Source organism: Medicago truncatula, chromosome 1, assembly GCF_003473485.1.
Source record: "Medicago truncatula cultivar Jemalong A17 chromosome 1, MtrunA17r5.0-ANR, whole genome shotgun sequence".
NCBI lineage: Eukaryota > Viridiplantae > Streptophyta > Magnoliopsida > Fabales > Fabaceae > Medicago > Medicago truncatula.
In genome coordinates, this window is record NC_053042.1 from 36,454,652 (window position 1) to 36,470,336 (window position 15,685).

Below are 15,685 nucleotides of genomic sequence, written 5' to 3' on the forward strand. Positions count from 1 at the left end.
CCATTTAGACATTTTGTCGCAGGGTCTCCATTGTAATGATCGAATGCTTATTAGATAATGTTATTAACAAATTATAAAAGAGTGATGTGTACAGGTGTGACCCATTTAAAACTTCAAAATTAAGTAGCTCTATTGTGGATGCTCTAGTCTAAGAAACCTAAAGTAGAAATTTTGTCTAAAAAATTGTACCAATTTATTCTTATAAAAATTAATATTTTATTATGATAAATATTTACCATCTATGAAATTCTTAACACGTGCACGGCACAAGTTGATACGACCCGAAAATTAAAAATGAGCATGACGCACATATACGCAAACAAAAAAAATCTTTGTCCTTGATTTACGTTGGTATCGTTTTGTTGTCCTTCTCTCCCACACTTTTTCCTTACTTGTCTTCCTCCACCGATCTATCTCTTCAATTTCCCAATTCCCTTCTCATTCATGGTTTCATCGTAGCTCATCAATCACCTCTTCATAATCAAAACAAAATGCACGCTTTCAAAGATAAAGTCACACAGAAGCTTTCCGATCTCTTTCCCACTAATTCTCCCACCTCCTTCTCCTCCTCCTCCCAGGTAATACTTTTTCAAATTCCTTCAGATTATTGTTTTTATCATCTTAATCTTAATGTGGTTGTTTTTAGTTTTGTTTGTTATTTTCAATAATTGAAAAATTAAAAAAAAAGTGAAGCTTGTTGGATACTGTTCATGTTAGATCTGATTTGTGCAAAATTCTGAATCTGGGGTTAATTGGTTTCATTAATATTCAACGTGGGTCTAATTTGTTTAATCAAATGCACCAAAAAAATTAGAACTTTGTGAGTGAAAAAAAAAAAAATTGCGTTATTTTATTTCTTCAAAGGTAAATTGCAATGTTAATCACAATGGTCACCACATATGAGTGTCTGTGACTTTTGATGTTTACATTAGCAAAGTATTCTGCGACCAATTTGTATTTTAAGATTTATCTAGCTAGCTGCCTATAGTTGTTAGCATGTAAGTTCCTTTTTTCTGTCCTAACCCTCGGTGGCGCGTTAGTAATCCAGAGTTCAGCCTAGAGGTAAGTACATTTTGGCCAATGATTGTTCTATTCAAGATTCAAACTCGGGTTCTTTCGAACGGTTCATCCTTAATGGGAGCTTATTAATCACTTAAGCTCAATCACTTATTGCCTGTTAGTTCCTTTTGACTTGCTGGCTCCAAGTGATGCAAATATTTGACCAGATATGAATTCTGTTTTGTTATATACACATTTTTTATTCTGTTGGGATGTGTTATAATGAAAATGAGACTAAAGAGTTTCAACTTCATTGGGACTATAAGACTCCACATTCTTCACTTGCATTCTCCTATTGTAGCTGTAGTTGTCTTCATTGCCATTGGTTTTTATGTGAACAGCTGAACAAATTTATTGGAGAAAATGTATAGAGGAGATATATATAATATTAAGCTTATTCTAAATTGGTCTTTCGTGTGTTAATGCTTAGGGAATACAATGACTTTTTATAATTTTCTTTACATTACATGAGTTTGCCATATATGTTGTTTGACTACGGATTCATAATCCACTGACTTGGGTGATATTTTTTGTTAAATTGATGTTGGTTTTATGTAGGATTGTAGGGTTAACATCAAGATTTTGTATTAACATGGAATTCTGGTCCTGCTAGGTTTAGTTAGATTCTCTAGTATCTCTACTATTGTCATTATGTTTCCAATGTGCAAATTTGGAGTATACAGTGGACATTATGTTTCCAATGTGCACATTTGGAGTATGATTTCCGTATTTCTATGTCTGATTCTTTTTGAAATTAGGACATCACCATGCTTCAATATATTTATTTTCCTTATTACTGTCTCATGCCTTGACTTTGATATGTTTTTTTATTTGTTTAGGCTAGCCACCATCCCAAAGAGGGTAAATCTTTGTCTTCATATTTATCTTACATTATCCCGTCAGGATCAAACACAGACAAGCATCAATATGATAAAAAAGCTACTCAATCATCATCTTCTTCTGGATATAATTATGAGGATTTTGACTATCAGGATGTTCCACCAGATGCATATGTCGATTGCAATCCAACAAGTAACAGTATTGATTTAACTAAAGATGAAATTGTAAATGAAGACCATACCTCTATAAGGAGTAGTAGCAGTTCCGATGTTTTCGAAGAAGCAAATGGTCAGCAATCCCCAAATGCTTCAAAGAAGTCTCTGAGAAATCTTTCAGATGACTCTACTTTCATATCTCCTGAGTTGTATGAATTTTTTGAATCATGCCTCCCTAATATAGTAAAAGGATGTCAATGGGTCTTACTTTATAGGTAACTTTGCTCTCTAGTTTTTTCCGTTATTGCATTGAAGCGTATATTACATTATTGTATTTAAACATTGATTCAACATTTTTTCTTTATATTAAGGGCAGTACGTTGAAACATGGAATATCACTTCGTACACTTATTCGCAAGAGTGCTGAACTTTCCGGTCCTGCATTGCTGGTATGTCTACCTTTCTGTGCTAAAAATTCTATGCAACACCAACACTTCAGATTAAAGGCGTGTCCGGTGTCTGACACATGTCGGTGTTCGATACCAACACGACACTAAGACATGTCAACTTGTCAGTGGCGTGCTTATTAAAAAAAAACTTGTCAGTCTTGTGCCAGTGCTTCATATGCATGCCTCCTTTTATGGTGTCCAAACTGATATTTACTGATTGTAGATCAATGTATCATTCATTTGTTGAGACGGATTTATTATATTTTTTTTTGTAACACTGATAGATTGTTGGAGATAGGCAAGGTGCTGTGTTTGGCGGGCTGCTAGATTGCCCCTTGAAACCTACACCAAAGAGAAAATATCAAGTATGTAAATTCCCTTTCGTCCTGGACAATGTTTCATTAATAAGGCACTTCCTCATCTTGAAGTATGATTTCATTTTCTCTACTTTGGTTGCAGGGGACAAACCAAACTTTTGTCTTTACAACTGTATACGGTCAGCCAAGGCTGTTTCGACCTACTGGTAAGAGGTTCTTATTGTGTTAATGCATTTATTTTTGTATATGTTGGAACTAAGAAACATTTGGAAATTGATGCGTTGTCTATCTGAATAAGTTGACAAGTCCATATCAGCTAGAATGAGTGAATGACTATTATACGTGTTTTAATTTTTGTACAGGGGCCAACCGGTACTACTACATGTGTTTGAATGACTTACTTGGACTTGGTGGTGGCGGTAATTTTGCTTTATGCTTAGATGGAGATTTGTAAGCACTGCTCTACTATTGCTTAGTTTCTTTCATTACATTTTGTTACTCATAGTTGAAGTACCACTTGTGGAATATTTTCTTGATTTTATCTTCTTGTTGAATAGGTTAACTGGAACTAGTGGACCTTGTGATACATTTGGAAACCAATGTCTAGCTCATAGTCCAGAGTTTGAGTTGAAGAATATTGAGGTAGATTTCTTACCGCTGACTTTTGTTTTGTAGATTACAACAAGTTAGCAAGTAGCTTCCATCCCCTACTAAGGGTTTATTTGGATTAACTTATTGAGTTTATTTACTAGTATTGACACTTGCGAGACTGTTTAAGAGAGCTTATAGGAACAACTTAAAACATGTCTTTAACTTTTTTTTCAACTTATTTCCATAAGCTCCCCAAGATAGCTTATGAAAACAACATAGTTTATATAGAAAACAATTTACCTTTATTTTCTTTTGTTTTAGAAATAGTTGTTTATGCTATAAGCGCTTAACGAAGTTATTTGTCTACAGTTCATAATATGCCATGCATTGATTTCAACCATTGCTTATTTCTACCACCTTTTGTTCTTACATTTATAAAATTAATTTTGATACAATATGATGATTTATGACTTCTTCGCCGTCTTTCTTTGATGTACAGTTGTGGGGTTTTACACATGCTCTGCCAGGCTAAGACACCTTTATTTGGGTCTCAAAAAGAAGCTCTATCTTGTTTTTATTTCTACTCTTCAAATGTAGTTTAGCTTCAAGAGGGTGACCATTTACATCTGTGTGATCGATCAATTTGATATACTACCAAACAAATGTGTCCCATGCTCTTGTCAGTAGATTGTATGCTTAAAATTCAATTTTTCAAAATTTGGATATGTGGAAGTTAGATGCATGGTTGCAACACAAGACTGTTGTATAGTAGAGAATATATAAGGTGAGTGTGAAGCAGTGTCACCACTCACTAGCAATGTTACCAAAATGGATGTTTATAATTCAGTGGGTACAATGTTATAGGCGTATAGCCACAGGTAACATTAGACGCATCTCGAGATTATAATTTAATTGGCAGCAGAAATTCATGACTAAATATTGATCAGATTATACTTATTCAGTTAGCTCTAATTCTTTATGCAATTTTATTGAAGTTTTTCTATTGCAAAATGTTCTTGATTTCTATTCAATTTATAGTGAATTTATTTCTAAAATATCCCCTTTCAATCTCTAGCTCAAAAACAAATCAGAACCTTCATGGGAAAATCTAAGTACCTGTTTTCTGATATAACTTGGATGCCAAATCAACAACTCATTCTCTATTTGATATGTACGGAACTAGTGCAAAGAATGTTCAGACGCAATGATTGGATCACAATAAATAAAAATACTGACATGATAAAATTTCTCACATTATTAGATGCTATAGTTACTAATTAGTCTTGTATCCATCAACAATTATCAAGAATTATAATACGGTATCAGAGAGAATACTTATTCCGCTATTTCCTTTCTCAAAATTTTCTTAAGAAAAGTTCTTTGAAACCTCATTGACTTAATTCCTATTGGATTCTTGAGGTTTTTCTATCAAGATTCTAGTTGGATTCCCTTTCTCTTTCATCTTCCCTTGTATTTCTCCATCCAATATGCACGGCCTAGTTGGCATCAAACTCATAGAAGCTTCAGTTCAAGAATAGCCTTGCTCCATGTCACCCCTATTCATGCAATATCAGTTCTGATGGTTCAAAATCATCTTTTGAAGAAAACATGCACACGTTGCATGCATATTAGCAATCAAATTTCTTTCTCTTTAGCCCTATTCATGCAATCTCATTGGCATTTTAGCAGCATACATATCATGAATCATAATTCTTTCTCTTTAGTCTAATTGATGTTTTAGCTTCTATCCATAAAAATCATGAATAAGTAAGCAATCTATGTCCTTTAAATACTTAGGGGGTGTTTGTTTAAAGGTTAAGAATGACATTCCTGGGAATACATGGCTAGGGAATGATTATACCCATGTTTATTATGAGGTTGAGAAAAAAATATTCCTGGGTATAAAGGTTCCTGGGAATGGAGTAACTTCCCATAACTTCCATTATTCTCATGTAAAGAGATGGGAATGTGCATTCCCATGATATTATGCATAGATTTAAAAAAAAAATTGTAACTTCCAATTTTTCCAGGAATGTCAAGTTATTTGCCAAACACTTTTTTTAACAAATACCCAAGAATCAAATTTTCATATTTTCATTCCCGAGTATGTTATTCCTGTGAATTATTTGTGTTTCCCAAAAACAAACGCCCCCTTAAGGATCGTAACTTTGTTGTTTTAGAAAACGTCTTATATTACTCCTTCAGCCCTTTAATTGTGTGAAATGTTGTCAAAATTGATGCACCTTTCACAGAGTAAGCAACATCATTTAGAAATAACATACTTACGAGCTATTTTGAAGAGTTTGCGAAAATAGTTATGACATCTTTATGTTTTCTAATCAAAAGACATTTTTATCTTAAAGGCAAATGCCTTAAAAAAATCTTATAGGTAAATGCTAACATGTGGAACATATATTAATGAGCTCAATATAAAAATATTTATCTTAAAAATGGTGCATTTAACTTTTTAAGAGTTTAAATATTGTATGATTAAAAGAAAAAAGGTTAAAATATTGTATTTTTAATGCAAAACTTTTATTTTTGAGATCCTTAATATGTGTCATAAGAACACAAATTAGAAAGAACTTATATTATAATCATGTCTTCATTTATGTAGTATACTTAAAATGTCTGATTTTTTCCACCCATATATTTTCGAAGATGATTTCTTCCAACCAATGAGATGCTTATGTGGAAATCAGTTGGTGACTCGACACTATTTGTACTTTCCCTTAACAAGTAAATTTGATGCCATGAAAAATATACATTAGTCTATGTAACATAATTCACTAAAAATTTCCCTTAAAAAAAATAATTAACCAAATTTTGTTGAAAAAAATAGTCTAGATAGATTTTCTCTTAATAACTCATTTTCATGTCGTCAATTTAGTTCACATAAAGTATCTCACTTGTCACAAACGAAAACCAACCGAAATACATAAGAGGAGAAAATATTTGATATTTTTAAACTATGAGACTAAAATAGTGAATTTTAACATAAGGGTTACTGAAATCGAAAATGAGATAAAATAGAAGGACCAACCAAATATACTAAAACCCTACTTTCTTTTAAAACACACATATTTTATGAAAAACCGATTATAAGAAACGATAACAAGTGCCCTTAAAATACAATATTATAAGCGTTGATAAATGTGTTAAGAGACACTAAAATTAATTTGTATCATAAAAAAGATGTTATATAAAACTTGTGTTTCATGGGACTAAATGAGTCACAAACAGACAGGGTTTGAAAATCAACCGTAAGTGGAGAATCAAGCATAATATATTTATATTTTTTGGAATATCCATCAAATTTTGATAAAATATTATTATTATTTTTTTAAAAATAATGACAAAAAATTAGAAAGGGCTTGGTCAACCCAAAATCTAAGAGAAAAAGTGGCACGTGGAGTAAAAGAATGGTTGAGCTTAAGTTTCTCATTGACACCCACATGATAATAGCCTTATATATCAAACATAGCAATAAAAACTAATTCTTTGAGTTTGTCTTTGACACCATCATCATAACTAACTCCATCTTCTTAGCTAACTAACAAACTCTTTTTGCTGTCTCTTTTTCTATTCTTTCCTTAAATTATTATTTTTGTCTCTATAATTATGTACTCTTCTTCTTCTACACATTTTTTCACTCCTCAACATATGTGTAGGAGGACAAAACCAACTTATCACATTTTGCCCTTTATAAGATAACAATAAACTATTATCATCTTTTTTTTATTCATATAGTTTATACATTTTATACCTTTTTTCTATTTCAAAGCAAAAAAAAATCTGGGGTTTCTTGAGGTTATTATTATACACCAATCATGTTGGAGGACCTTTTTGATCAGCCATTGCCTTCAAATTTAAAGGCAGATCAACACCAACAAGATCACCAACACCAACAACAGCAGCAACATCAACAACAACTTTCCATTGTAATTACCTCAATCATTTTCCATGTTGTGTAATGCATGTCTTTTTGTTATCATTTTTTTTCTTCATTCATGATATTAAAATTGAGGTCTAATTAAGTTGTGTAAATGCTTGTTGTTATTGTCAACCTTTTTCTTTCATCGTGTGATTTCTCATTTTTTGCATTTTTTTCTATCAAAAATGTTCTTTAGATATTGAATTTGACACCAGACACCGTATTCCGAACACATTCTATACAATTTCTGATTTTATATTAATTTTTCTTTCTCATCAAGATTCAAACACACTAAAAGTGAGTGTATTTTATACGGTGTCAAAATCGTGTCCAAATATCAATGCTATTATTCTTTTAATGCATGAATGATTGATTTGTATATGTTTGTGATTGTTGCAACTTGTTAGAGTCATTGGCAATTCTTGAAATCTAGAATCCATTCTTGACATTTTGCAGGAAAATTTGTGTCATTTTCTATGCTTTTATACAAAGTTGGTCAGCATATAATGCTTATTGACTCTCAATAAGGACAGATCAGAGATTCTGCAACAATAGGATTTGCACTTTTTTATATAATATATTATCTCTATCCAATCCATGACAATGCCATGCAACAAACATGTAATTTTCTAAGAGCTGCATCGTTATAAAGTGCAATGTAATGTCAAGTTGTGGAATAATATACATCTTTTTGTACTTGTCTAAGCTTTTGCTAATTTTGATCTTGTTATTAAGTTAGAGAGGGAGAAATAGGGATTTAAGGATAACACTTCACATGTATTATTATGGTTCATTTAAGTGTCTTTTAATTCCACATTAAACCAGTTTCCATACATTGAACAAACACAACTAGCATTGGCATGAGGTTCCTTCTTTGTTTTTTTCTCCAAACCTTGACTCCAACATGTCACAACATTGTCACATGAAGGCATAGATGCACTTCTTTTTTCTTCAATCAACATCCTAAAAATGCTCCAACATGTCACAAATTTGTATGTTGAATGCTCCATTATGTGCTATTAATTGTACCTTAAATTACTTCTTTTGGTTTCTATAGACAAAGAACTTGTATATATTGATGAACATAATTTATATTTATAGGCATATCTTACTCACTTCGTTAGACATACAATAAACCAAAATTTAGACATAAAAACAGAATACCATCTCTTGAATTAGAATTAGTCTTCTTCTATTTGTTTTTGTAATAGGGTCTATAAAAAAATTATCATTACTTTCTATTTATTACTTTTTTTTTTGGTAATCATGTTGTTTACATTTCCTTTATATCAATGTTTACAGGATGAAATTTCGAGCCCTCTTAGCGCTCGAATTTTTGAACTTTGTAACACTGAATTATTCCCAGAAGCTTTGCAGAATTCTGAAGTTACATCAAGCTCAAATTGTTGCTATGAAGAGAATTCCTCATATGCAACAAATATATTAGATGTAGAAAACAAGTTCAATAATAGCAATAGCAATAACACAGTGGTCACAACTCCAACTAGCACAAACAACAATATCAACAACAATAATTCCAACAATAGCAATAATCTATCAGTTATCTTTGATTCACAAGAAGAAATTGACAATGACATTTCTGCCTCAATAGATTTCTCACTATCACCATCTTTCAATGTTCCTTCATTCCTTCCAGTCACATCATCACAGCAAGTAGAGCAATTTGATTTCTCTTCTGTACAGCCTCATCATGTTCAACTTACCGCATGTTCATCCGTTGATGGGTTTTCGCAGTATCATAATCCAAATGATTCAGTTGCACCTCTTATGGGAGCTCCCTTATCATTACCATCTGTTTTTGAAGAGGATTGCATTACTTCTGTACCTTCTTATGTTCCTTTGAACCCTTCTTCTCCTTCTTGCAATTATCTTGGTCCTGCCGGTATGGCGGCATACATGCCTAATGGTTCTCTTACCACTGCTTTGTCTACTGATAGTTCTGGTTTGTTTGGTGGAAATATGGTTTTTGGTTCTGAAATTCAGACACAAGAACTTGATTATCAAGGAGATAATGGTAGAATTTATTGTCCTGATCCTATTCAGAGGGTGTTTAACCCTCCTGACCTTCAGGTATTGGCAATTTCTAAACTACTTGGTTAATTTCTTCATCGTTACTTTCCGTTGACAATACAAATCATATTAAAAATGTCCATTTTCCGTAATTATTTTTTATGAATGATGCATGTTAAGTTTTCTCTTTCAAGTCTAAAGTTTCTAACTATAAGGTTGTTAATCTTAACTATATCAAGCAATGTTTTTTAAAACTGGACTGAACCGGTCGATTCAATCAGTTGAACTGAGAATCGACCAGTTTGGCAGTTGGTTTAGTCCCATTTGTAGTCCGATTGAACGTAATTGAATCACAAATTCAATTATGGTTTGAACTGTTTGTACCGATTGAACAATGACCGAAAGTTTCACCAGATCTCCAATCCGATTTTCAAAACATTTATTTTAAAGCTTTGCAAGAGACAATATTTTTGCAAAAGGTCATGGTCCAGTGGTCCACAAATATGTAAAAAGCTTATGCCTCATAGAATATATGCCAATATCCATCAAAACAGTAGCTAGCAATAGCATATCATACCCTTTATAATCAGTCTCACCTACAAAAAAAAGTAGCATAGTATATTGGCCAGTAGCAGGAAGGAATCACAACTTTTTTCCAATAAAATTTGATAGTAAAACAGTATTATTATCAGAAATGTCCTACTTCATATGGATGGTTCTTTTTGTATTTCCCTTTCCAGAATCTGAATCCGAAGATAAGAATACTAATTTATTTTTCAGGCACTTAATCCTGAGAATCAACAACTAGTAGCTGGTGCTGGTAGTTCTGCCACTCTGACACCAGAAATCTCAAACTTGGAAGACTCCACTTTCAAGGTTGGAAAACTTTCTGTTGAACAAAGGAAAGAAAAGATTCACAGATACATGAAGAAAAGAAATGAAAGAAACTTCAGCAAGAAAATTAAGGTACTATACTACTTCAAAAACAACCACATGCATAATCAAACAGAACTGAAAATCTTATCATGTTACATATAAATTTGCAAGCTATAATTACTTGCATATCAAGCCACTTCTCTTACTGCATATTTTGAAGTTCATCTAATGATGATGCAACCAAATATGCAGTATGCATGCCGCAAAACTCTGGCTGATAGCAGACCTCGAGTTAGAGGAAGATTTGCAAAGAATGATGATTTTGGAGATACAAATAGAACTGCTAGTGGCAATCATGAAGAAGAAGATGAAGAAGAGGTATAAGATTAATCTCAAACAACATTCAATTATTAAACACATACCAAAACACTTTACAAGTTCATATTTAACTTGGCTAATGCGCTGTTTGGATAAACAACTTAATTAAGCACTTATATATGTATAATAAAAGATACATTTATGTTATAAGCGCTCGAGATTGAACTATTTGAACTTATCTACTTATTTGATTGGAATAATTTTTAATCCTGCTTCATTTGATAACTGTAACTACAGGTAGTTGTGAAAGAGGAAGATGATATGGTTGATTCCTCAGATATATTTGCTCATATCAGTGGAGTGAACTCCTTCAAATGCAATTATTCCATTCAATCATGGATTTGATTCAATAGTTTGATCAGTATAGTATACTTATATTACTTAGCTTATATAGATTTTTGCATGGGCCTGTTCCACTCCAGATTTCTCCTATAAATTTGGGTTAGATGGATGTGGAAGCTGAATAATTGGGGTCCTAATACTATATACCAAATAAAGTGAATGAAGAATATAAATATCATATACAAAGATTATGCTCACAAGTTGTATCAACCCATAAAAAGGTTGCACTAGTGGAGCTCAATTGAGTAGTTTCTTTTATATTAGTTAGAAACTACTATATTTTTCTTGTTTTGTTACATTCAAGGGCATAAGCCCATCTTTTTAAATGTACTTTTGGTGTAAAGATTTTAAATATTTTTATTGATTTCAGGTATGTTTTTTCATGAATCCGATTTGTTTAAGAAAAAGATAAAAGTATCCCTAGAAATGTTTTAAAAGTCTATACTTAGGTGTGACAATACCGTTTCATACATATATTATAGATTCCTTCTATTCCCATGATAATGATTTCTCGCGCGCCCTATTTTGTTCGGATTATATAATCCAAACGGTATAATTACCTCATAAAAACCTCCAAAATACGTTACAATATTTCAGATTTTAAAATCCGAATAGGACGTGCGAGAAACTCATAGGATAAAAAAAGTAATGACAATATTATACTAACAAACCAAATCCTCGTATAAGTTGGCTTCATGATATTTCTTTTGGGCCATAACTCCATTTCATTGTTTTATGATTATTTCTTTTTCCACCCTAACCTCTTTCATGTGCCCTACCAAATTTCGGAAAATACCTCTCTTTGGATTATATAACCCATACATCTTTTTAGGGATTTTTAGATTAAATAATATGAAACCATGTTTAACCAGATTTTCAATTAACTTTGTAAAGAAGTGACATATATATTTTTTGGTTAAGTAGTCTAGTGGTTAGAAGTCACACAATTTAATTGTGGAGAAGTAGAGTGTCTCGGGTTTGAACCCCAACCTCTGCATATAATATGCAATATCCCTACCAGCTGAGCTAAGCTCACGGGAATAAGAAATGACATATATTATTAAGATGAAATAAGTGAAAATGAAAAGAAAAAGAAAAGACGTGAATTTAAAGAGAAAGACATCAATAATTGAACATATTTTATTAATTGATCAATATTTCAACATACATTTATATTAAAATAATATTTACTACTTTAAATTATGAAACACCTAAATCTAAACATGTGGTACAAAAAGATGGAAGAGGAAGGAGGGGAAAGTTTATTTCCTCCCACACATCCTGGGAAGGAAAGGAGAGATGAGAGAAGAAGACTCTAATGAGCAACTCAAATCTGAATAGATGGAGCGAATTTGCAGAGTGGGATATTGCCTTTTGACCATTCATATTATCTCTACAAGATGAGATAAATCTTTGTATGAAAGGCCAACAATGAAACATTATAGAAGAAATTTATAAAAGAGAAAGAAAGAATGTGAGATAGAATGAGAATTTGTGAAGAATAAGAAGATATTTATAAGGGTAAATTCAAACATAGACTATAAAGAAGTCAAGGGAGGGTTAAAAAAACATGGTCAAATCTTGATGATCAGTCAAAAAACACTTAAAACATGTGTGAAACTGTCCAACCTTGCTGACCAAGACACTGTCCATATTCTGAATTGGTTCAGATTATCAAATTCGAAATCATCCCAAAATAGTTCAGATTATATAATCGAAACTAGTCCAAGACTGTGTTAAAACGATTATTTTGCAGGGTTTGAGACATTTTACATTATATAATTTGAACATGTCAAGTACAAACCTTCCCGACTGACAAAACTTCTAAAAATTGGTATGTTTGAGCCATTTGCAAATCACACCACAAAAACCATGAATACTAATCCAATAGATCTAAACGTTAGAATGTGGATTGTGGCGTTATATGAAAGGTTTGGATGGTTTGTGGTGTGTTAATTGGATTTTAAATATTACTCCCTCCGTCCCAAATTGTATGTCACTTTAGAATACCAATGAAACATTAATGTTACTTTTCCTATTATATCCTTAACTATTTATTACTCTTTCTTTTTTCAATTCTTTCATTTATCTTTCCCATATCATTTATTAAGGATAATTTTGTAAAACAACTCATAATATCTATTTTCCACACAATATTAATTACATTTTTTAATATGTGTGAAATGCCCAAAACGTCATACAATTTGGGACGGAGGGAGTATAAACATTTCTTTTGATTATATTTGAAATAGGTTTAATTGCACTTTTGGACCCCTATCTTTCCAAAAGTTGCGGTTATGGACCCCTAACTAATTTAAATACAAAACAGCCCCTATGTTTTGATTCTTTGGCAGTTTTGGCCACCCAAGGCAAAATAAAAATAAAAAATTTGACACGTGGCACCTCACTTAGGGTGTCACGTCAGCGTTGACAGAGTCAACACTGGACTGGGGGTTCAAAGGACGAAATTTTAAATGATTAAACATTACAAGGGTAAATTATCAGGATTAGCGATTATAGGAACTAATTTTTAAATGACGTCTAATTGTAAGGACAAAACACATCATTAAGCCTAACCTAAAAAATATTATCATGTGTGTGAGTTGTGTCAACTTAGTCGCAAAAGTCTGAACACTTTCAATCATACATTTTTAAGTCTCTCTTGAAGACAATTGCAAAACAATTATTGATTTTATGTTAATTAAGTAATAATTTTCTCATCCTACTAAAAGAAATATAGGAAATACTGTTTTTTAGGGAAGAAATAGGAAATACAGTCATCGAATTGGATGTCGTTGTCTTTGGTTTGAAATTTCCCCCAACACGTATCAATTAATGCTATATTTATCAAACTTTGATAATGACCACAAAGATTTTATGAAACGGACAAAACTATTTATTTGAATTAAAGGAAGCTAGGAAGTTAGGTATTTTTTGGATCCATGCATGCTTCCCTTCAAATTCAAAATGGATGTTGGGGAGACGGCTACGCCTGAAATTTACATTTCTTTGTCAACTAATTGATCTTTTTCATATCATTGGGGAGACTGAATTATTTCAAAAACTTCTCTAGTAAAAAATATCATTGATCTTTTTTATATTTAATGTTTGACTCGATCTCAAATATAAACAAAATTTGGTAAAACAATAATTAATGTATTTGGTCGAAAATTTAAACCAAATACATCAATATTGTTTGATCAATTTTTATTTGTAGTTGTGATTGGAACATTATTATTATATTATAACAAAACTCTAGTTGGGGATTCGTGTCTTCTCTCTAGGACAATGTCGGATAGACTCCCGTTTCTTTAACTCAAATTCTTGCAGAGGATGTTTCATGTTTATTGTAATCTTAGATGATTCCATAAATGCTCTCATTTTATCCTCATCTTGAAAATGGACAAAATTAATAAACGAAGGTGGGAATAAAAATTGCGGAAGATTGTACCAAAAGAAACAAAAAGGAAATTGTGGAAGATAGGGCTAGTGATTTTTCTCGACAAATTACCATTAAGAAAATTTGGTAATGTTTTATAAAATGTTCGTTTGATGTATAGTATTTACCAAGTTGAGATTTGGGTAAACTAAGTAAGTAATTGAGCTCAAATAGTTAGTGAATTATACCAACCGATGAATCGTTAAAGAGAACACGAGTTCAATTTCTCAGTCAAACAATTACTTATCTCGCTGTCGAACTCCAAATTACTAAGACCATTTCTCTAAGAATTGAAGAGTTAATTTTTTTTTAGATTTGTATGCATTTCTCTTAAAACGGTAGGTTCGATTTTCCTTAATGTCAATTTCGTCAAACTAGTTTGGCTTCTTAAAATAATAATAATTTGAATGAGTATTTATATTTAGGGACAAATTCTTTGTTAAGGATTTTGCGAAATAAGGACAAATGGAGTATTATGATCTATAAAGGCCAAAATAATTGAATGTTTAATATTAAGGCTAAATATGTTGTTTTTCTATTTATAAAGTTTTAAACTTTTATTTTAATTCCAATAAAACATAATCAATTTTCAATTTCCAAAATATTTTGTCAACACATTTGATTCCTAAATTCTCCAAGTTCCATCACGGACTAGATTCATCCCATCACTCTCAAAAATATCATAGACATTTTTAAAGTTTTGTATTTTATGGTTTCCCCGGAACACAACCAAACGATTGAATTGAATATTTTTTTTTTATCTTAAAACCCCTAAATCTCAATATTTAGTATTATAATAAATTCTAAATAATAAATAAATTAATAAAAACATGCATTGATAAACCAGAAACGTTCAAGTCATACTTATAAAAAATCGTCAAGAAGTTCCAGCTCAACTGGTAAAATACAGAAATTGTTTCGAACCTCGACACCTTCAATTTTGTATGTGAGTTATAATGGCTTTGCCATTTTGTCTATTTAAAAAAAAAAAATACTTATAAAAAATCATTCCACATCATAAAAAAAAAAAAAAAAAAATCATGCGGAAAGTGTCATGTGAACTTTAGTTAGCCACATACTCTCAGCTTAGGCTAGGGTGCATGACCTTGTTAGGTCTCCAACCGTAGAAGATTTGAATTTTTTTTTTTTTTTTTTTAAAATGGATGTAAACCATTGAGATCTATTTAAAAGGTATTGAATGGTTGTGATTTGGAGATATGTGACCCTCTAATATATCGTTATTTAAACATATATATTATTTTTTAAAACGCAAT

General features: G+C 31.6%; 2 protein-coding genes across 2 annotated transcripts; both read left to right on the top strand.

The window, feature by feature from the left end:
* Positions 1-310: 310 nt before the first annotated feature.
* On the top strand, positions 311-4,376 carry LOC25484361 (oxidation resistance protein 1). Its single transcript, XM_013613165.3, has 8 exons — positions 311-578; positions 1,899-2,329; positions 2,431-2,503; positions 2,788-2,868; positions 2,963-3,026; positions 3,183-3,270; positions 3,378-3,462; positions 3,911-4,376. Exons 1-8 carry the CDS (start codon positions 492-494, stop codon positions 3,941-3,943), a joined length of 942 nt encoding a protein of 313 aa, XP_013468619.1. The 5' UTR covers positions 311-491; the 3' UTR covers positions 3,944-4,376.
* Positions 4,377-7,241: 2,865 nt separating this feature from the next.
* On the top strand, positions 7,242-11,487 carry LOC25484362 (myosin-G heavy chain). The gene is made up of 5 exons (XM_013613166.3): positions 7,242-7,352; positions 8,648-9,436; positions 10,157-10,342; positions 10,505-10,630; positions 10,868-11,487. The coding sequence occupies exons 1-5, from the start codon at positions 7,242-7,244 to the stop codon at positions 10,973-10,975; spliced, it is 1,320 nt and encodes a 439-aa protein (XP_013468620.2). The 3' UTR covers positions 10,976-11,487.
* The last annotated feature ends 4,198 nt before the right edge of the window (positions 11,488-15,685 follow it).